The sequence below is a fragment of the Anser brachyrhynchus genome, assembly GCF_964034855.1.
Source record: "Anser brachyrhynchus genome assembly, chromosome: 15".
In the NCBI taxonomy this organism is placed as follows: Eukaryota; Metazoa; Chordata; class Aves; order Anseriformes; family Anatidae; genus Anser; species Anser brachyrhynchus.
Window position 1 is genome coordinate 11,869,524 of NC_137733.1, and position 23,745 is coordinate 11,893,268.

Sequence of the window (23,745 nt, forward strand, 5' to 3'; positions counted from 1 at the left end):
AGAGATGAAATCCCAGCTTCAGTGGAAGCAAAAGTTTGTTAGACCTCTGTTCTTAAGATGACCAAAAAAGGGCCACTGTGATGCCTTCAGAAAATTCTGACTTTGTGTCAGATTCAAACTTCCCTTTAAAAAAAGTTATTCATGTGTATAGATTGAATCTGGCATAATTGTCTTTTAGAGCCAATGTAAGATACACATTTGAAGTTCTTCCCTCATTAGGTTTCTTCCCTAATGGAATATATACTAGTGATGCAGAGAATTAACCTTAATCTCTGTGAAGCCTGTGATGATTAGGAACTCATATAACTGGAAGCACTATAACTTGGTTGTTCAAATAACAATTCCCTGAAGTATATCTGCAAAATTGCTATGTGGTCTTAAGCTCACCATTTCCATTTGGCATTATATACAGTAGACACATTCATCTGCAGCTGAAGCATTTGGTGGAATTGTGGAATTGTTCTAGCCTTTGGTCTTGGAAAACAATCTTTCTCTATTTTAGAGAGTAAATGCTGCATAGACACTGTTTAGCTAAGGATTGACCATGTCCATGAGATTAATAACATTTATAACTAACCTATTCCTAGACTTGATTTATTTTTTGGAAGTAAATTTATAACAATGGCCCCTTCTGTTAGTTAAATGTAGTCTGACAGCTTCATGGATTATCAGATGCACTTTATCATAGAAGTTACTGCAAACTGACTGACAGGAATATTGACTTCCATTGATATTAGTTGGATCAAGATAACAGGCATTATATTGCAACAAACGAGATAAATTGGCAAAGATAAAAGCAGACACTCAGGTTTTCTTGTTTTATGTATTTAACTATTAATGTTCCATTCAAACTAGTAAGGAATTATATGGAATTATATTTGAAAAAGTTGTAATAAATATGTTATTAATTAACAAATTACACTTCAGAATGAGAAAGTACTATCAGAAAGCATTCTGAAATACTGTGATGTTTTATTCACAATCGAGCAATTGTGTGATTAAGAGCAGGACCATTTATTTTGTTAACGGGACAAGGGAAGAAGATTATATTGAGTTCTACACAAAGTAGAATGTAGGTCATCAAATGAACTAACACAAAATGATCAATATATTACCAATTCAGAAGATTATACAGCACTCATGTTTTATTATTGTCACTTCCCTTATCTCTCCCTTAAAATGAATATTATATTTTCTAACAAACATAATAAACTTACTTCTTTATTAAAAAAATAGGTCTTTTATATGGAACAATTGCTTTGTTGTGTAGAAGGATTAATTGAAGTGTGCCAGGAAGACTGCAAAGAAATTTGTTTGCAACTCTTGAAAGTTTTGGTGACAGTAATGGCAACACCAAATTCTCAGCACCTTAAAGAAAAGGTAAGCAATTAACTGGTTTAGTATTTTGTTGTGCTTCTGTTTTTCCTTATTGGTAAAGCACTTTGTATAAACAGAGCCATGATTTTTAGTCTTGTTGTTAAGCATTAAACCACAGAAATCCTTAACTGTGAGCACATTCACAAATATTGGTAGAGTCTGAAATGAATTGCTGTTGTATCGACCTTGACACTGACTCTGCCCCTTTGTCTGTCTCCTCATCTTTTTCCATGGCTGAAATTGCTTTGGATTTAGTCTGTTTAAAACAGGTACAAGCAATGTATCCAAAAGAATAAAACATTAAAATCTGAAAGCTAAGAAGTATCATCGTTCTAGTTTTGTTTGAAGATTACTTATTTTCATATGTATGTGCATGAGTGTATAGCAATCGGTGTTTCAAAAATTGTGCAGAAATACAATAGCTAAATATTTAGATATGCATATAACTTCAACTTCATCGGATTCACTCTGTTAGAATGAAATAAGCATGAGGGAATACTTGGATTATGAAAATAAAAGTTCTTCAAATGCCTATCTCTATGGCACTGTTCTGGTAGTTAGTTAATATTTAGAAGTCACTGTGAAGGCTGAAAGATCTATGGATGTTATCATTTGCCAGTCAAAATATTGGTATTTCTGCTTTGCTAGCAACAGATCAGACAGTTCATATTTGTTAAGTGCTATAACTATTTCCAGACAACAGCTTCAAGATCTTATTTAGTGTTGAATTTTGCATATCCACAGAGTTGTAATGAAGATTAGCAGTGATGGAGACTACATCTTATAGGGTATTTCTTTTATAGATCTGGAAGATGGTAGTGCTAGGGGTTAGTATGGGAATAAATCTGTGGTCAAAATCTAGGGCAACACTGGTGCCTGACGAGCAGAATATGTTAGCTCCCACATAAGCAGAAATCTGCTTAATAGCTGAGTTTGGCTGACATAACAGAAAAACATATTACTCTCATAAGAAACTTGGGAGTTGGCCTTATTATTGTATCTTGTAAGGCTTGTTCACTGAAGGGTTGGCTGTATCAGTGGGGAGTAATAGCTTATGGTTAGTCCAAAGTTGTGCACCTCTTACTGTACATACTACATGTGATTAACAACAAAATTAAGTTTGGAGTTGGGGTTACAGTTTGGGAGAGCAGAGCCCGGAGAGCTACGTTTCTTCATAACTTTGGGTGAAGGCCCACAGAATTAAAATATGTGCCGATTCTGAGAGGGGCCCTAGAGTCCTGTTTTATTTTGTGGTCAGTATGGGTCCGCAGGCTGTTGTTAAAACAAGATATTTTGTGTGTTTAGATTAGGTTTCAGAATAGAAGGCTTGAAGTACGTTAAGGGAGCATGGGAAGCTCACAGTTGGTGAGGGCTGCAATTGGCCTAGGACAATGCTTTACTTAAGCGAATGTTATAGTTAAGGTAATGGTTTAGGAAAGGAGGTATTAAAGAGTTTGTACTTATCACTGGGTACTGCAAAGCTTTGGGCATGCTGATTGAACTGTTGCTGCTTAATTTTTTAGGTGAATAGAAGTCACTGGATTATTGTTAACATTAGGTTATATACACAAGCACACAAGTGGCCAGGAAAAAATTTGGTAGCACACCAAAAAAGGGAAGAGAACTAAAGATGGTTCTGAATAAGTTTGTTTTCATATCCAGAAACAATATTTCACTGCATAGTCTCCTAATGTATTAACAGGTGGCTTGATGACAATCAAGAGAACCATTACACTGGATAATTTTCATTTTAGTGTCTGATATTATGCAGGGGTGAGAGGGGCAGGAATCTTTCTTCTAAAGGTACTATCTTAATAAACTATTATGTCTTGAATGACAAAAATCCCAATGTCAGAGTTTACAAATGGGATGCCTGTAAAGGGAAATGCAGTCTTTAGAGAGAATTTGACTTCAAGATGAAGATAACTTTGAAGAGGGAGACTAAGTTGTGCAAAAAGTTGATGTAGTGAAAGGAGATCACCTGAAAATGTTGTGGCTGTCAGATGGGTAATATTTGTTAAAACTTACAGTACAGAACTCTGAAGCTGGTCTCAAATCTCCTTTTTTGACAATTAAAGAACAATTCACCTACAGATCAAGAGTGCTACTGTCCATAAAAAAAAAAGTGATAATTTTTTTTATGTTTAGGCACACATCAGACTCATTTTACAGTGTTTGACCTTTTTACCTCCAACCAGAACTAAAAGTTTAAATCTTGTTGCAGGAACGCTTTAAAATCAAGGACATTTCTAGATGCCCTGATAATAGATGAGCATTTTGGCTAAACATTATCTCGCCCTCTTAGTTCTCTCTTCCTCTTACTTCCCCGAGCCAAATATCAAATATATCACCAAGCCATCCTCATGCAGTATAATCGTGACCTATGCGAGTTGTCTTTTTTCAAATGTGCTCCTTAAACGTGATGGCTATTCTACTTCCTTTCTCTTGCTCCCAGGCATGATATTCCAAAGGCCTGTGTATCATCAGTATTTATGGTCCCATAGCTGACAGGCTGCCTCCAAGGAGACATACATATAGAAAACTAATCTGAAGGAAGTAAAATGGAACAAGCTTGAAACAAGTATTGAACAGACTTTGCAGGACAGAGAGGTACAGCACAAAGATCTGTCTCATGAACAGCCAATGTGGGAGTGAGATTTGTTTTTTGGCCTTTTTTGTTTGTTTGTTTTGTTTTGTTTTAAAGAGAAAATCTGTCCAAATAAACCTCAGACAGATTGATCTGGTATGTTTTCCAGTATCTTGTCTATTTAGCCCTAAAATGGTCCATAAAGTCAGCAATGTCCATTTAAAATCTGACAGATTCATAATCCTACAAAGAAAGCAGTTTCACGGAGGTAAATCCATATATTTTCATATATGGAAAAGTTAATCTCCAAAGATTATTAAAGGTTTAGGATGTTCCTGCAGTTACAGATGATTTTTAAAGTTGACAGTACTTTGGATGAGAATCTTTTTTCTCATTAGCCTTTCTTTCAGCTAGACAGAATCTGGCAAAGAGATTACATAAGTACAGTATATAAATCTGTTACAAAGACAAACACAGCTTGGTGTTTGTTTTTTTTTGTTTGTTTGTTTATTCGTTTTTTTCCCAGTTACTGGGTATTCTGAAACTTCAACTTGCAGAAGGCAAGAAGTCCGTGTTAAAATACTCCAAGAACGTGTAGAACAAATGGATTACATCTAGCCTTATTAATATAAATTTGTTGTTCAGAAGAGAAGCCTGCATTCAGAATCAAAAGATTTTGAACATAAGAATAAATTATTCCAAAATTCGCATTATAGAACTTCAATTCAGACTTCAATATAAGGAGACAGAAGATCACAGAGATATGAGGCCACAATTGAAGTGATCTGATTGTGAGTGTTGCAGTCTTCTACTTGCTTGATTGGCCCTTTTGCTCTGTGTTCATCAGTGTTTCTGGTTGCTTGGGGCTAAGGAAAAAGATCAGGACCACCAACTGAGCAATGAGGTTTTGTGATGAGGAGTGTGATTTACAGCCCCGAATAGACTGAGCTGTATCAGATGTTAGTCAGGCATGTATTGAGCTGCTCAGTGGTATACCTGGTGACCTAAAGGTAAGGCTTTGTTTCATTGCCACTGTCTTGTGCTATTTTCCTTCTTCTTTGGGCACATATTGATTATAAGCATGAAAATAATGCATCATTAAACTTGCTAGCTTCAAGTACAGGAAAGAAAGTCACCCTTGCTATTTTTTTTTTAAACTATGAGACCCTTCTGAATGAGAAGACTCATCAATCTGTTGGCCTATTTAATTTGATCTCTCCTACTTTTTTGCAGTCATGCAGTCATACTTAATAGTATGTTTTAAATCACCTCGAAATGAAGCATTGTTTTGTATCTGTTTTGTATTTTTTTCAATAAAAGAAAGGTATTGCAGATGGGGGGGTCGTTGATGGAGAACGGTTTCTGTCTTGCCATGTAGTCGTGTATCTTCCAATTTATTTACAGAAAAGGAGTATTTTCCTACAAGTTATTCTGCATTGTCTTGACTGTCTGGCAGAATGCTTCCATGTTTCAGCTAACTTGTGCGATTGAGTTCAATTTAAAAGTATTAAAAATATGACTACAGTTTGTAGTTGTACTGAACCACTTAAAGACAAATGGTGTCACTCATAGTGCTCCGCTACTTCTTTCCCTTCTAGAACAGGAGATCATACTGACAACATAGGTTATTTCTCAGTGGGGGTTCTGACTGTTCCTTGCTCCTTATTCTCGACTCACTGTCCACTGAAATCACTAATACTATAGATACTACTTTCAGCATGCTCATAGAGAATTTTTTTAGAGCATTTTGCCTAATTCAAATTTTTTAAAGGAAAGAAAAAAAATAAAACAGGCGCTGGAGAGAGGGAGTACTTTGTCCTCTCCAAACAGTAGCAGCAATAATTTTTGGAAGCTGCCACAGCCTCCTAGATGTGAGTTTGGGAAATTGTCTTTATGAACATGTTTTAAAGCATTGTTAAATTAGGAGAAAATCACAACATCTTTAAAACTAATAAGAACTGGTTTATATTTAGTTAATTTCTGGATAGGTTTTCAAATGGATTCGATTCTTTTATTTTGCTACTACATTGTTGTGTTCTTTATGATTTTGTTTTGAAATCAGGACAAATATTTGTCTTAAAATCAGAGTTAAAGGATTTATTATAGGCAGACACCATACATCGGTCCTGATTGTCCAAATTGAAACTATGGAAATCTTCTTCTTCCTTCCCTTCTCATAGTATAAACAGAGAGTTTTTAAAGTTTTGCCTTTTTAAAAATATATATATATATCTTTCCAGTTAAGATGAAGTGTCTCATCTCTATTTTTAACAGGCAGAAGAAACAGTGTGCTCATTAGCCGAAGTGCAGCAATTGGATAGTTTTCTTTGTCTCTACAAGCAGCATATAATTCAGCTTTTGGAATGGGTTTCAGTATCACATGATTCTTGGACCTGCTATTCTCCAGAAATATTACAGTTAGATGTCATCGCAAATCATTCAGGTATGACTTATTTAGTAGTTTGAAGGCTCATCCAGTTAAAAAAAAATAATGAAGTAATAATCTTGGTAGCCTGCAGACACATTGTGTTTTATAATGAATAGTGTAATATTCAGAAGCTTCACAAGTATAATGAAAACCGAAGTGAAGACATTCAAGCAGCTCAAATTCCAAAAGACTCCTTGGCTGTAAGGAGCCTACCAAAAGCACTTAAGTAGCAGTATACTTTTGGGTAAATGAAACAGGTAAGGATAATGGGGAGGTGAAAAGTTACGAGAAGGCAGATAAAAAGTTAAAAAAAAACTTATGGTATCCAAAAGTGTATCTGTTTTTTTCCATCTATTCCTTTACCTTATAAAAGATGCTTCTCTGTACAAGCCTTTTCCTCACATATGTTCTCCAATGCACCACTTACACAGGGTTTAGTGAAACACTCTAGCATACATTTCAGCTAACTTCAGATCTCCACAGTGAACATACCTCTGACACAGCTGTCCTGATTACGTTTGCAGGCAAGGGAGGCAGTGACAGGCAGTTTTTTGTCCTGGGCACCTGTTTTAAGATGTTTTATCCTGTTTATTTGCTTTTTCCTTTCTGTTGGTTAAAGCAGGAATGTATGCAGTGACTTTGGCTACCAGTATCCATATTGCAAACAGATAAACATGGACAGATATGTTTTAAGGAACTGTTATCTTCTGCATTTAATACTTGAACCTCAAAAATAATAAAAAAAAAGGCCTCATCAAACCTATATGAAACACCCACTCACTGGTTTGTGCATCAACCAGTATAAGTACTTTTTTTTGGTTTTTCATCTTTAGAAAGAACAAAACGTTTTTTCAGTGCAAGATCTGAGAAGCCAACTTTTCTGTAGATTTGCATTCCTCATCCTGTGACTGAGGAACTTCTAGACAGTTGTCTCTGTTTTCCTTAATGGCAAATAAATCATAAAACGTCTGGGCAAACATTTTGGCTTGCATCCCACGCTGGTTATATGCTATTGTCTGTGTTTTCTGTCTGACACAGCATCTCCTGGAGCTATTCTGTTTGTTTGTTTGTTTTTCTTTCTTTTCATTCCCACACATAATGTTATTTTTGATCAATGTAATCAGGTTTACTTATTTTAAATTTTCATTTTTTACTGTTTTTCAGGAATGTATGCTTACAATGAAATTAGCAATGTAGATTATTTTGTTTATTTTCCATCTGTTGAGTTGCTGTTATCAGTTTGATATAATAAGTGTCATAAAAATTTCTCAGAACTCACATGAAGCAATGTATCTTGAATAAATGTTAAGAAAATAGAGACCTACTTGTTGGCATGGAGATACAGCAAACTGCAGCTTAACATTCACCCTGTGTTGCTTAAGTCTAGACACTGAAGTTTGGTTGATTTTTTAATTTATTTTTTTAATTTTAAACATTAAATTTCCAGATGTAATTAAATGCTGTTGAACTTGTTTTGGATTATTGAATGCTTCAATCTGTGCATTTCACATGTGAGGAATGTTCTTGTCATCAGAAATGCCAAAGTGTTGTGTCTCTTTCTGGGAGGGTTTTCTTAGTGACTGGAGTTGAATGGAATGTGCATCACAAGAAAGTAAAGCTGAAGAAGTTCCTAGGGGAAAGCATTTTATAGCAAACAGAGCAGAAGGAGCATTCTACAGTAAGCAGCTTGCAGAATAATGCATGTGTATGGTCTACACATACTCCTCTTTAAAACCATGTAGTTATTAATCAGTATCAAGGAGAATGGTAGAAACTTCTTCCTCTTTTGACAAAATCATTTCTTCAGATGTTGGGATAACAAGTTGGGCTTTGTTTGTTTATTGTTTAGTGGTAAAAACAGAATTCATCATAGGATGTGAAAATGTTAACAGACTAGGGAATGAGTTTGGAAAATATTTTTATTTCAAATAGTACCTTCTAAGAAATCACCATATTTTAGATTTCCTTGTAAAATGCAAATAATCATCATGGAGGAATAAAACAACTGCAATAATTTTATTATCCAAGTTTTGAGGCCGACCCTTTCAAACATGCCGTTTCATGTGCCTCTGGGAGTCATGAACACTTTTCCTTGAATGCTGCATGTGGAAAAACTTGAAAGAAGAAAGAAGCCAACCAATTCTGCTGTTCGGGGTGGTATCACAGTCACACCAGCTTCAGTATAGTTTTCCATTAAGTTCTATAAAACCAGAACTTTGTGCAGTCTCAAGCTTTCAGAGCTACATAGCAAACAGCATTAGTCCCCCCCAAATGTGTTAATCCACCCAGGCTGCCGTTTCATACTGCGCTGGTTCCAGCAGGTAGCAGATGTCATTGATATGCTACATAATACATTGTAGCACAGCAGAACCAAAACAGTTAAGTGAGATGTGGGGTAAAGCAGTCTTCAGGGAGCACCATGCTGCCATGGCTAAGTCTGCAGGTACCTGAGCACATGGAGAGTTAGCTTAGGTATTTCTACAACACCTAATACAATGTAACATAGATATATCAGCAGCTGCCATGCAAGAGTAGAAAGTTAAATAGTACTTTAATACCAAGCGTATTACTTTTTTTTTTTTTTAAGTACTCTGATATTAAACATCCAAATAGAACTTACTTGTGCTCCAAAATAGGTATTGCATGTTCTTTTTCTAGGTCCTGTCATAGGTGAAGCTCTTGATGACTTTATTCTCATTCTTAAGACGTGTCTTCAGCCAAACAAAGATCCCCAGATGCGCTTAAAACTTTTCACTGTTTTATCACAGTTGCTCCAGAAAGCAAATGAAACCGTCAATTCTCAGGGGTAAGTAGAGTTCTAATTTCACATGGCCATTTGAACACTAAAGTAGCATTAAAAAGTAATGACCATGGTAGTTATTTAACCCCTATAATTGTGTCCATGTTAGCATGTGTGGGAGAAGAAAGGCTTTCCCACCAAATTCTGTAGCATATTTTTCTTGCTATATTTTTTAACAATGCTCAGAAGGGGCATGCAAAGGCAATAATTAAGAAATAAAAAGTATGAAAATTGAAGTCTGGACTTCTTCCACTATAATTCTCATATCTTTGTCACTGTGGAAGAATTAAAATTGGATATCATGAAGATCTGGATAGTTTAAGAAATAAAGAAACTACTATAGTTGGAAAGAATATATGTTTGAAAGCTAAGATGGGGATTCTTAGGAAAGAGGGGTTTCTTGTTTGTTTGTTCCATTCCAGCCAACTCCTAAAGCCTCAAACTTTGCCTGTAGCTATGGTAGGAAAACAATCAAACACTTGAAAAATATGGCCATTTAAAAATTGTGGTATAGCATGGTGTTTAAAAAGGATTGAACTAAATGTTTGGGAAGGAATTATTGTTACTCTCAGTGACTGATGCTGGAAGTCTCCTGTTGCAGTATTTAAGCATTGCAAATAGAGTCTAACTATAATTTACCATGCGTATAAAAACCCTCCGTTTATAACAATCCCAGCAGCGGGACCCTTTGTCATTATTAATTTAGCCCTACTAGCAGTGAAAACTCTTCTGCAAAGTTGTCCTGAATACATAAAGTGCATCTACTCCATTTTCCCAGTGTCTGCTGCATTTAGTATGTAAATGCATTCTGATACAGTCTGCACCTTTTTTTTTTTCATTTTTAACTCTCTAATATTCTTTTTTTTTTTAATCATAGGAAACATTCTTCCTAAAAGTACTTTGATAGCAATGGTCAGTTATACTTAGCTTTTCATGATTCTGATGAGCAAATAGGCACTCAGTGGGCATCCTGATATGTTGAACACTCATACAGATTCTTTAAGGCCATGTTATGATGAATGTAGGCATATTTTTGCCATTTTTAGATTTATATTTAGTATATTGCAGGCCTCCATCCCATAATGGGGGGTGAAGGGTAGCGGAGGGAATGGGCAGAAGAACCCTCCTGTTTACCCTTCAGTGGGGTTCCACGTAAGCTGAAGAAACTCTGCTAACACATCCCCTAATAGTTTCTGAGCTAGTATGAAAGAGGTAATGTAATGAAGCTGTCCTTTTTTAACTGAAAGCTTTTGTGCTATTATTTGTTGTTATCTGTTTACGTATTTTTGGGGTCCAATATTCAAATCCTTATCAGGTGTCAGATGCAGTTATTTGGTATCCTGCTCTTTCAGCTCAAAAATAACATTACAGCTTACAGCAGAATAGAATTTGAAGACTGGGGGTTTAATTCTGTGTTCTGCCTCTCATTTTGGTCTATGGAAAGCATCCAAGCAGTATGACAGGTACATTACATAGCGTGCTACATAGTCCTGACTCTCTTAGGGCACACAGGTACTGCTGGTAGAGAGAGATTGCCAGTGGAGGACCACAAGGTAAATTTCAAGCAGTATTATTTTATTTGAGCAATAGTCAAAGTAAATAGGATGAATAAAAAATCTTTTCTGTGCAACTCAGTCATTTGTATAAATAATGGAACCAAAGGAGGGAAGAAGAAAACAAACCCGCTGTGCTATTAGCTTCACTTGGATTCACAAAAAAGGGCAATTACCATTGGAAAAAATAGAAGAATATGTTTCAAAGTAGTGTACTCAGCAAATAGGGCCACACATCACACTGCCTGTCCACAGATAGCCGTGATGGAAGTTGCTTAGCTCCGGGCAGTGTGAGTGAATGACCTTTTGTCAAGATTAGATACATCCAGTAAGGTTAATAGATCTGTTTGTACCAGGAATGACTCCTGGCTAAGAATGGCCCACCATAGCTCATAATGAGTCTCTGTCCTCTGAGAACAAGAGCAAAGCAATGAATTTTACCAGTAGGTTTATCTTCAGAAACTGAAAAGCAGTAGAGGGAGTGAAATGGTGCTTTGAAGTTTTGATCTTACTTCCCACTGTAAAATCAAATGTTTTACTGGAGGAAGTAACATATAAAGATTTTGCATTTAAATAGATGCTTACAAAATATTTTTGGAGTTTTTGGTTTGTAAAAGCAAATCCAATTTTGTTTCAAATTACCTAGATTTAGGATACTAAGTTTGGGGAAAAGAACAACAACCAAACCACCAAACCACAAACACTAAAGCCAAGTGCAGCAGTGCCATGAAAGTAGAAAAGGAGCCAACCAAGAAAAAGAAATATAAAAAATACTTAAAATTTCATTCCATTTTAATTATATAAGTCCATAAAATGCAGTTGGTAATTTTAATGTAATTCCAAGGCTTGCCTTCTATATCTGCATAAGAACTACATATTGTTATATGCATAGATTACATTTTAGTTGTTTCCTATCCAGTTTAAAATAAAGTCTCAACTCACTGCATATAAATAGCACAAATATGTTCTTTCATGGAAATAGTTCACATTTAAAAGTAAGTTACATAGATTTACAACAGTAAGATTTGAAAATGTAAAGAGGGAGAATTTAATTGCATTAGCAACAGCAAAAAATACATCTTAATGGTAATGAGAGATAGGGCAGTGAAGTAGTAATAAGTTTTGGCTACACAATCACATTCATTGCTGGTAGTAATTTGTTCAGCTCCTTAAAACATTTTAACAGTTTAGATAGGAAGGGTTTCAGTTATTATACTAAACACAGTTCTGTGGTCATCTAATTTTATTTGAGTCTGACGTTATTGTGTCAGATAACTGCCAAGTATTGCTTTACTGATTCTATTTCAAAGCAGTAGAACAAGACTTCTCACAAATAGCATAGCATTCTGGTTAACATAATACTGATGGAATAATACTGATGGAATTTACCTCTATGTTTTGACAGGTTGTTTTTCTTTACAGTTTAATAGAGGGCTTTATTAAGAACAGAAGCAGCTACTGATCAGATAGCCCAGAACTGCTTTGGAGCTGCTTTGGAATGATGGCGATCATTAGTTACATTTTTTCTGGCAACTTTTTGAATGGAAAATTATTCACTCAGGAATGTGTTTAAAATAGTAAATCTAAAGGTTTTTGACAAATTCAGATGTGTCTAATGGGACTTCAGATTTCTTGTTATTACTGAATCTTAAGTGCCATCTGCTGGACAAGAAGCAAGAACTAACTTTCTGAGACACTGCTCCTTTCTTTAGCCAGGTGACTAAGCAGCAGACAGGTACACATATTTTCATCATGTAGAAGATCAGAGGTTGTCAATTTTGTGTATGTGCAGTAGATAACAAAAGTCTGGCAGGCTAGCTAATCATACTTCAGTGACACAGTGTAACTGCAGTGGGGAAAGGGTAGTTAAAGGAAAGAAGTAAATACAATTACATTTGTGATTACATTGATATAATATTATTGTGGGAAATTTTACCATCGCTGGATGATTTTTTGTTAATTTTGTTTGTGTTTTTAAAAAAGAAGTTAAAAGGTACTTAGCAATAATTGTTTGTTGTCAACATCTGCCTGTTACATTCCTCCTGTGGCTTGGCACATCTCTGTGGGAGCCACTTACTCATCCTGGCATTGTAGGACTCTTAGAAAATCAGCAACAGCTTCTTCCCTTTCTGTCAAGCACTAGGGTGGTGATGTGCTGTTTTGCACTCAGGTGGCTGCAGTCCAGGTCTGCTGGAAGTCTGAATAGAGTGGGATGTGAGTCAAGGTAGATTTAGCCTGTTAATAGTCAATCTGTTTTGCACACTGCCAGCTGCTCTTTAAAGCACCGAGGCAAAGTGAATAACCAGAGCCATAATTATCTACTGACAGGCCAGGCAGACATGGCTTTCTTAATGCAGAAAAGTCTTTTTAAACTTGTGTGTAAGATTTATATCTTTCTTTCTTAATTTAAAATTGTTTGAGATGAAATTAAATGGGTATGAGGGAATGTTGCCTCTTGCAATTTTTGATTCTTGCAACAGCTTTTAGTATTGTAACAACGCATTCAATAGAGGATCAGGAAAACACATCAGCAAAAATATCACAGATTTGTACGTTTGTAATGAAAGCAAACTGGTATTGGGACTGGCACCATTTAAAAATCCTACAGACCTCACATCCTTGAGGGAGACAAGTTTCTGAGCCAAGGGAAAGCTGAAGTATTCTGGGTAGACTCCCTGCAATATCAGTAGTTGTGGTCTCATCAGTAGCTTTCATACTTTTCACATTGTGAATACTTTTAATTGGACAGTCTCAAAGGGCCTTACAAATATTAATGAATCCTCACAGCATTCACATGGAGTGTTATCTCCACTTCACAGACGGAGAAAATGAGACAGAGAGAAGGTAAGTAGTTTACCAAGATAACACAGTGAGTCATGGGCATCGTCTGAAGTGGAAGAAAGTCTAGGCTCCCCTTCCCATGAATGTTAGGTATTTGTTTAAATATTGCCTTGAAAAATTAAGTTATGAAAGGCTTATCACATACATTATAATCATGTTGGCTTATAAGTTTTGTGTGTGGGTTTTTTTTTCCCCTTTTCTGCTTATGTTTCTATGACAGAAAATTCTCTTTTGCATCCTGTCAGTCTCTTTACCACTTTCTCATGAACCTTTATTTTGTTTTCTTATTTTTGGCTCCAGGCTGTTCCCTAGCTACCTTGAGACTGTGATAAAAGACATTCTGGCTCCTAATCTGCAGTGGCATGCTGGAAGAACAGCAGCTGCCATCCGCACTACAGCTGTATCATGCCTTTGGGCTCTAATTCACTGTGAAACACTTTCACCAGAAGAGGTAAATTCTCTCTTTCTCATCAAGTGTACTTTGAAATCTTAGGCAGGAAAACAAAATAAATGCAAGGGAAAAAAAAAGAATAAATCCTTATTGTAAGTAGGATTTTCATATGGATGTATAGTTTTCGTAATAAAATTAATTGCAACTGAGTACTAATAACTGAAATGATCTGAAGTGAGGAGACGATGATATCCTGATAAAAGACCTGAGACCTGCTATATGGTATGCTGTAGAACTTGCCGTCATAAAATTTTGTAGATCTGTTCTAGCATAACACCGGTTCTGAGACACCAAACACTCAGGCCCTTGACATAACTGGCCCCTTAGCCAGTACGTGCAGAGCGGCACTGGAGCTAGCCAGTACATGCTTTTGTGTAATGTGGTGAAGACAACTTGTCTGGTTGCCTTGGAGCCCACAGGTCCATTTAGGAAAAAAATCTAAAAGATTCCTGGAAAGGGCAGGAGGAGCTGAGATGGAACTTGAAGGGTATCTATAGAAACTGAAATAGAGAGCTGGCAAGGAGTATGCTTAAAGAAATGTTAGGTGCTGTAGTGATCAAGGATTAATTGAATCTGAGGAGGTTTTAGAAGCTTGTTTGCTAGCAAAAATGGCATTTGTAAGGGAAAATGTTCAATGTAAGGACACTTAAAAACAAATGGACTTAAAATATTATTAAATGCTTATAGTCTTTATTGCCTTTATAACAGACCTTAATTGAACAGAATGCTTAAACACATGTAACTGGTTGATATCACATATACGAAAACAACATCAGAGACTACTGTTGTATTTAAATGTTTTTCTGAATCAGTGGGGGACCTAAATGGCCTTTTACATTAATGTATATGAAATGTACATATTAAAGTCAAATAATGAAACTCACTAAAAATGTTGTTTTAAAATAATCTTTATTTGAAAGCTTCCTTTTAGAATAAGAGCACCATCTACTGGTACATACACATAATCCTCATCTCCAAATTACTGAAAGTCTTGCCAAGATTTTTTTTTTAATAAAAAGACAAGCAAGTCTAAAGCTTTTACAGATAATGTAAAACTCATGCATGTATACCGAGTATTCATGAAATGGCTGTTCTATTGGTGGATTTTCATTTCCCAAGCTTCCTTAGAGGCAAAAATGATGCTGTGTAATGTCAAGAGATTCAGGTATAATTATAGTTAACTTTATCTTTTTAAATTGTACAAGCCAGTATCTGTGAGATCAAATGACAACTGATGTAACCAATAAGCATATTGTTTTAGAGTGACTGAAAAGCTGTTGTTCTTCTTATGCTTTCCTTGTTAATTCTAGATCTTGAAAGTCAAAGATGCGCTAATGCCCCAAATTATTGCTGCCATGGATGAAGACTCTAAAATTAGTCGACTGATGGGTTGCTGTATTGTTGGTGTTTTTTTAAAAGTCTGTGGGAGGCAGTTTGATGAAGACCAGCTTACCAAGACTTACCCAGGTAAGTGTAAGAATTTAGGGGTTTGATGATGGAGGCATGTCTTCATATTGAAGAATTACACTTACTTTTTCTCCTGAAGTGTCATAGAAGCTTTGTTTGTAATGATAAAAAATCATTGTTCTGGAGCAGTTGGCAGATTTGCTGTGTAGCTTTAGGATTCACTCTTAAGGTTGTCCACCTCACCTGCAGTTTCATTGCAGCTGGTAGCGATGAAAGTACTAACACAGACTAGGAAATGACAGATCTGCTATGTCAAATGGCTTTAATCCTACATAAAGAGCAAAAAAGCCTTTAAACGTGTATTTGAGGTACAAACAGGTGTAGATTTCATGTTGACTTGGTTTCTCAGACATACTTATTTTACTCCCATAAACATATTTTAGTGCTATTTCTCTGTTCTTTTATCTGGTGTTTTAACTCTTTGGGTACTTATTCCCTAGAGTAATTTTATAGATATTAAGGAAGTGGAAAAAGTAGATTGGGAAAAATCATATGGTCAGCAACAGTTTTGTATATGAGAGGCAATTTAACATCTTAATCCTGCAGAGATGAAGACATGATCTGATATTGTCAAGTGAGACTGTATAAAGTATATAAAGTACAGGTATGCATTTTAAAGAATCAAGATGTTAACATACGTGAGTAGGTGTTGTTAAGTGTGACTCCAACAGCACTTGCTTCTTGCAGGCCCTTTCTGTGCTAGCTTTTCAGCTGCCATGTTTCGTTTTATTGAGGTATTCTGTTGCTAATGTCATTTTTATGTGCCCTTGCTACCAGCTGAACAGAACTGAGCTGAAGTATTCCCGGCGTTATTATACATTAGACCACTAGATGGAACTTTAGTCAGTATTATTGTCTCCAAGACTTACCAGTATTTCATCTGCCTTGCTTCCTAGTTCAGACTATGTGAAATAATGTCTCAACTATAGTGAAAGTAGAACAGTAATGCATTATATAAATGGTAGTCACATCGTTCTCCATGTTGTGTGGGGTTGGTTTAAAAAAAAAAAGAAGAAGAAGAAGCTCCTAATCTACAGTGCTGTAATGTCAAATAGAGATATTTTCTCTAAAGCTTGTTAGGATGATGTTGGTATGTAGGTAGAGTGTTAACCAACTAATCTAAATAATTTCATACATTTATTTTAATATTTTGACAACATAATTAACTTTTAAAAAACAATCCAATAACAATCCTATGCATGCTTTTAGGAAGAATATACTTCATGTATTCCACAAGTTCAAAAGACAGAAAGATGTCACATATATAAATGCAACAACAATTTCAGTGATTACAAAATAAATTTGTGTTTTGAAATAAAAATTAAAAGGTAACTTCTATGTTAGTAGTGATGATGGGTTGTGTATTTATTCCTTTTCAGAAGTTCTAAAGCGTTTGGATGATGCTTCACGTGATGTACGACTGGCAGCTGCTCGCACCTTAACTGATTGGTTTAAATGTGTAAAGGACAGTGATATGAAATCTGTAATGAAAAGTAATATTGAGTTTCTGTACCAAGAACTGTTGATACATCTGGATGACCAAGATCAAGATACTCAAAATGCAGTCCTAGGTAAGACTTTCAGCCATATATATTTTTGACAGTGCTTTACAAAGAATGCTGCTTTCATGTAACACTTGAAAACTCTTACAGCTAGGGACTACTCCTAGCAGGCTGGAATCACTGGAAACTTTCCTTTGGGTTTCAGTGAGTATGAGCTCAGACCTTTTACCTGTATGCAGAATGTTTTATCTAGTATTCACTAGAGTCGGAATATGAGTGTATCTGATGTATCAGAACCCTGTATAGACAGTAAACAGGATATGGACTGTAGACACTAACCACTGCAGGATGTGACCATACCCTATCTCTTAACAGATTCTGTGGAATTTATTGGTGTATCAGTTTATGCATTCAAGTATATAGATGTCAAAATACGGACTTTAGTAAATGAGGGGGGAATTAGTTTTTCATGATTGCTCAACTTATAGAAAACTTCCAGGTTAGGTTTCAGCTACTTTGAGAGAACCTGGATAGAGAAAGACAGAGCAGCTAATGTTTTATAAACCATATTTTTGTTTTACAGATGCTTTAAAAGAAGGGAGCATTTTATATCCAGAACTGCTTGTGAGAGAAATTGAAGTGGTTATACATAAGCATCGAACACCAGTCTATTGTAATCAACTACTACATCACATTCAGTCAGCCAAAGAACCAGTTTTATGAATCAGTGCTGATTTTTTAGTGAACTGCATGTGAAATCTGTTTGATCTGGATTGGTTTCATATTTTCATTTTCTTAAGGTAGGCTGAGCAATAAATAGATTTTTTTTCCTTTATAAGTTCAGTATTAGTTCATTTAAAACTCAGGTTAGCACAATTTTATGTTCTTTGTCATTTGAAGGTGGTTTTTTTTTTCTTTTCCTAGCAATAAGACAAGTTTAAATTCACTTTGCATTGGAACTTTTCCAGGTACAAGGTTTAAAAGAGGAATATTTTTGAGGAATCTGAAACTATTTATATTTCAGAAAGATAATTTATTTTAAAAACTAATTGTGTAATGTTAAATTTATGTAATTCAGCGAGTACTTAGTCTTCTAAGGAGCATTTCAAAATGGATAATATTCAGACTTTGCAGAGTCAGGTCTGTGAGGAACAGTTCTATCAGAAATGAAGACAGCCAAACCTCTGTTGCATAATGCAGCAGAATTTTCATGGTGTTTTGAGTACTTGTGCTAGTATAACAGGGACATATTCTGAGTAGGTGTCACTAAAGAAATGTTTTTGTATTGTCATTGTATTACATGTTATGACTGAGAATAAAACTAACAATTTTTAAATTAAGGATTGTAATGGAAGGAAATGTGCTGTTTTGTCACTTAGATTAACGATATTTATGTTGTTTTTGTTAAATACACAGCATCTGCATCTTTTATGTTTATACTATAGTGCCTTGGAAGGCAAGCAACATTTGTTTGCTTACTACTTTGAAGTGAAATTCTCCAATATTAGGTTAAAGCATTTCTTTAAATACCTTTGTAGTGTACAAGTTGTAGAGTTTTCTCACATTCTTAGCTACGTAATAAAGTGGGCTTCTTAGATTCCTGTCTAAGTCATTCTGGGGTACAGTGCTATTTATTGTACACACAAAAATCATGGAAAACCAGGTTCCTGATTTTTTAAAATTATTAGTATTATAGGCAGAAAATGTTTTTTGCTTCTACCTCCCAAGTACCTTGGCTTTGTATCAAGTCTAAAAACAGGCTCTTCAAGGTTTGGGAATACTCCTTATGCTATAGGAGTACTCCTCATGTTTGCTTATCCTTCTGAGATAACTACTTTTTCAGACTTAACTACCTAATTGTACCAAACCATGGTCTGTTTGCATCAATACCTACTGGCATTCTCAAAGAAACATTTGAGAGAAAAGAGATACACAAAGCAAGACCTATTTCTATCTTAGAAGCGAAGTTATGCAAACTTGTGGCTACTCCTCCATAAAATACTGGGTTGTTTTGAAAACCCTATCAAAAGGGACAATAACACTAAAGATACTGAATAAATGAGTACTTTCTTAGCAATCTAAAAGCTCTTTGCCATTTCTCTAGAACTGGATGCTCGTTTTAAATCATTTACATTGTCTTTGAAGTTTTCATGAAAAGACAAGCTATAACTCTTCCTTTACTGAGCAGCATTTTAATTGACTGATAACTGTTAATAACTGTGTAGCTCAATATAATGAGAAGGCCATCAGAAATTCTTAGAATGTACAGTAAATATAAGTCACTAGAAAACATTACATCAAATAAAGAAGTTGTGGAGTCTCCACCCTTGGGGATATTCAAAACCTGACTTAATACATCCTGGGCAACCTGTTCTACCTGACTCAACTTGAGCAGGATTTGGACTACATGATCTCCAGAGGTCCGTTCTAGCCTCAGTTATTCTGTGTTTCTGTGAAATTGTTTTCTCAGTCTAATCAATCGTTAAAAATCCAATCTAATTAGACTGGAAATAGACTACATAGCCATCTTAGCAGAGCCCTTTTGAGATTTCATTCAACACCTTATTCTCAAAAAAATGGGATTTCAAAGCACTGCAAAGCAGCCAATTCTTCCAATACAACCTGAAGTCTTGCTTCAGCAACCTCTTGCTGTGTCAGTAGGTACACAATTGAAGTGTATGGTGGTTTTTTTCCGTCTTGCTATATCAGCTATTATGTGTACTAGATTTTATTTGGGTTCATTGCAAATGCTATTATGATCATATTAATTACATAACTTTTAAGCAAGGACAATTTTTCTTGGGCGAAATGGTTATCTCGAACTTTCAGACTTTAGATAAGCAGGCTTACTAGCCCCGCCCATCGTGTGACGAACATATGTGCTTCTGACTTTTGTCCTTGCAAGCTAGAAGACTGGTTTCGGAGGATCCTGGGACTTGGATTCTCAGTGAAACAAAATTTTTGGTAAGTGTATGCATTTGGCTAACTGAATATAGACTCTTCTAAATGTTTGTTGACTACCTTAAATAGAATCAATTGATTAGACATGAAGAGAGCACTGTAAATTAATGCACCTAGACTGTGAGAAGAAGGCTACAGAGAGAGTAGTTTGAGGAGAGACTGGAAGTTAAGTTTGTTCCCCCATCCATCCTCCTCTCACCCATGTGGATCGTTGTAGACAATCTGCACATTTCCTCAGAAATGCTTTAGGCAAATTATTGGCAGCCTGTCTGCAGGTGTCCAGCAGTGCACTGTGTCATCTCATCACATGGTAAAGATGCACTAATGCACCTTGTCTGCTTGCACATGTGGTGTGCTCCCCAGAGTAACCTCTAGCTATAACTGGATCGTGCTTCCACATTTGCTGTTTGAAGAGGCAGGCAAATGTAGTTAGGAGGTAATCACGAAAAGACTGAAGTGTACCTATAACTTGAACAGAGCAGACATACCTGATGCAGAATATTGTGTGTGTGATGACTACTCTTAATAGATTGTGAAGTCCCCTACTCTTAACCTTGGCTCTTATCATCTGAAATAGCTATAGAAGCTATTAGAGTGAACTGTATCTTTTAACTGAAAAGCTTTCATACACTGGAACATGCAGATTAGAGTTCTGATTGGTTATTGCGTAGGTTTTACCTTGCTTATGAGAAGTCGCTTGTGCCAGCAGAATAAACACATTACAGCAGTGCTGCAGGCACCAAGTAACATCTTGGCCTGTGGAAATCAACTGCTGGCTTGAGAAGAGCGAAGTTTGTTTCATTTATGGAATCTGTGTTAGGATCACTGCGTGGGAAAGTGAGCAAATGTTGGTTTTCCCATAGAAGACAGGATCAGATCTGGTCCAGTTGGATACATGATGGACTGAGTCTCAACTGCCTCAACTCCACCCTTCTAGCAAAGCTCTATCCATGTTTTAAAGAGAGGGAAAAATATAAAGCAAAAAGTCTTCATTATTAGGCAGCTGAAGGATCAACGAAAATTACAGCTAACGGGCTTGTGTCCACTTACTGAGATCAGTCCCCCGGGGAAGCTCAAGAAAGGCAGTAACTTGAGTTGAAGCAGCAGATGAGAGGAGAACGGCTGCTCTGTCAGCCTGCCTTGTGTGTAATCGGCTTTTCTTGTTAATGTCTGAAATCCCCTGTAAGTCAGGACGATGGCAGGATCTAGTGGCAAAATTGAAGTGCTTTGCAGTCCCCTTTTTACTGATAATCTAACTGCACTGCATGGAGCACCCATTTCCTTTGGCTGACACCAGTGATGGTGTGAAGAAGGGGCCCTCATCAGTTTAACCAAAATGTGCGATGCAGCTGGTGAGAAACTTTTTCTTTAATTATCAAGACAGAAATCAGACTTTCAGATACTTCAGGCAATTTTCATACGAATGCATATATATGATCATCTCCTCATCCATGGACATAAAGGTCACCACACTTCCTCACACTAGGGAGTATTTCTACAGAATCCCCCTTGCCCAATATATCCCTGCCACACATTGCCACAGGACCCTGGAGCCAGGGGCCATCCCCATGCTGCTGCTGAGCTCCCTGTGCCCTTAGCCTTTCCCACAAGCACAGTAGTGTGCCACGTCCAGTTTTGCCACTCAGAAACTTCTTGCCACACCGGTCACTGTCATGTTCAGCACACACCCTTAATTGCTGTGGGTACCTCTAACTTTGTGGTTGATAGCAAGGGCAAGAACACAGCAGAACAGGTTTTCTAAGTGTGAGTGCAGGAATTCACTGGGAATCACAGTGGAAGTGGAAGGGAAGAAGGCAAGTATGTGCGAAGAGAGGGTAAGTAGATGTGGAGCTTGGATTGTTTTGGCCATGTATTGTAGTTTCCCTATACCTGGTGTCAGTTAACAAAGCTTTTTTTTTTTTCTTCTTCTAAATTCATAACTGCCTTCTAGAGCATCAAAACTGAAACACTTCTAATACGATCTATTTTTATTCTTATTGACCATTTTTCTACAGAATTCAGTTTAGCTGATAAAATTGAGCCCACTTTATGTTCAGAGCTCATTGTTGGATGCTGAAAAATTTTGAAATCATTTTTATTTGCTACAGAGCAGGTTTTTTTCCTGAACTGTGGAAAAAATAACTAAGTACCAGCTTATTTTAACAAAATTGGAATATTGGACCAAGTTTCACTTAAATTCTAGAAGATAAAGGCTCTATTGCTCCTTATAGCCAGGGAGCAGAGGCAGAACTGAATCTAAGCCATCCTTCTCAAGCCTCTTGGCCTGGTTCTGAGGGAAAAACAGCTGCCCAAGACAAGATGCAGCAGCCCGCGGAGCTGGAGCAGTGCCCAGGGAGTGATACGTGCTTTGTTCTGCCAGAGCAGAGTGCACCCTGCCCTGGCTGGGCTCCAGTGGAACGGGTGGAGAAGATCCTGAGAAGACCTGGCCTTGTACTGCCAGACTTCCAGAGAGATTTAGCCTCAGTGATTTTTGCTCTGTCTTGTGCCCTTAAATGTTTTCTGCTCTAAAGACACACAAACAGGTGCAAAGTACAGAAGGAGAAGGTATAGTCAGCAGAGTGAGGTAACTCACCTTTTTGCAAAGTATTCAGCCATCTACTGAAAGGTTGTGACTGGCTGAGTGTCTTACCAAATTATGTGCTAGCTTTCAGGTGTTGGGATCCGCTCGACTTTGGCTTCAGCATCTTAAAATTTTCACATAACTACAGCATAGCTCTTTTAAAATAATCATTGCCTAAAGTCAGTGCAACATTGATGTTAGCTAATGTTATTTGAATGTCCTTATGTTACTTTTCTTTCTTCTAACTTCTCACCAATTTTGCATCCGAACAAGTACACAGAGCCTCTTTATTTATTTAATAGTAACATATTTATGACCCAGTCTTTCCTAGCAGGCTGAGTCATTTCTCTTGAACACGAATAAATAAAAGTTTTTGGGCTGATTACACATTAAGTTACACAGACCGTGTTCTTCCATTTGTGCAGTTCCTGACTGCAGTGCATCACAGCACGAAGCCCATCTTAGGTCTGGAGAGACTAAAGATTTAGAAAAAGTAACCAGGCCACAGATTTCACATTGACTGTATTTGCATACACTCCCTAAATATTTGAGCACAAGGGCTTGTTTCAAGCCTCGACTTCTTTGCTGAAACCAGGTCCGTGACATTTTGTTTTAACGCAGTAGTCCAGTGGTTACTGGGGTTTGATGCTGGCACAGGCAGAGCTCTTTTGTGCAGAACACAGGCTCCAAAGCGCTTAAAACTGCCAGGGCTTTGGGTGGGGTGTGCTGTGCGAGGGCCTGGAAGTCCCACCGGAAAGCGGCAACGAAAGAAAAACCCAAACCGAGTTGCTTGGCTACCCGTTTAGCGGGCATTTTTCACTCGCAGCTGCCCAAGGCCTCACGGCTACACGTTACTGAGGGGGACGCCGAGGCCTGGGGCCGCCCGGCGGGCAGAGCCCGGAGCAGGAGCAGCGACCGGGCCGCCTCAGGGGCAGCAGCGGGTGAGGGACGGAGGAGCGGTGAGGCGGCGGCGGGCCAGAGCCGTTGTCCCGGTCCAAGGGCGGGCCCCTGCTGGCTGCACAGCGCGGGCGGGGCGGGCGGGGGCTCCCGGCGGCCTCGGTAAAGCGGGCGGGGCCAGGCCAATCTCAGCCGCCGCCGCCGCGGGCTCTGTCTTTCCCTCGTTCCACCGGCGCCAGGTAACGACCGACCCCTGCCCGCGGCCCCCCGGCCGCTCCTCAGCCGCCTCCTTGGGCCTTT

General features: G+C 37.3%; 2 protein-coding genes across 8 annotated transcripts in view; both read left to right on the forward strand.

Annotated features, from left to right (window-relative positions):
• DNAAF5 (dynein axonemal assembly factor 5) overlaps positions 1 to 18,603 on the forward strand; it is a 28,602-nt gene extending 9,999 nt beyond the window's left edge. For both annotated transcript variants that reach the window (XM_080556707.1, XM_080556708.1), the window contains 7 exons: positions 1,237 to 1,380; positions 6,239 to 6,407; positions 9,051 to 9,198; positions 13,887 to 14,037; positions 15,348 to 15,504; positions 16,884 to 17,075; positions 17,590 to 18,603. In XM_080556707.1, coding sequence (XP_080412833.1) covers positions 1,237 to 1,380; positions 6,239 to 6,407; positions 9,051 to 9,198; positions 13,887 to 14,037; positions 15,348 to 15,504; positions 16,884 to 17,075; positions 17,590 to 17,729 — 1,101 coding nt within the window. In that variant the 3' untranslated portion in view covers positions 17,730 to 18,603. The remainder of the gene's footprint in view (positions 1 to 1,236; positions 1,381 to 6,238; positions 6,408 to 9,050; positions 9,199 to 13,886; positions 14,038 to 15,347; positions 15,505 to 16,883; positions 17,076 to 17,589) is intronic.
• Positions 18,604 to 19,886: 1,283 nt separating this feature from the next.
• Positions 19,887 to 23,745, forward strand: part of SUN1 (Sad1 and UNC84 domain containing 1) — a 34,547-nt gene continuing 30,688 nt past the window's right edge. For 3 of the 6 annotated variants that reach the window (XM_080556697.1, XM_080556688.1, XM_080556694.1), the window contains exon 1: positions 23,544 to 23,684. The gene's annotated coding sequence lies outside the window, so the exon portion shown is untranslated. Of the gene's footprint in view, positions 19,971 to 23,346; positions 23,490 to 23,543; positions 23,685 to 23,745 lie in introns of those variants that run through there. The other 3 variants (XM_080556703.1, XM_080556696.1, XM_080556706.1) reach the window with 2 other exon arrangements.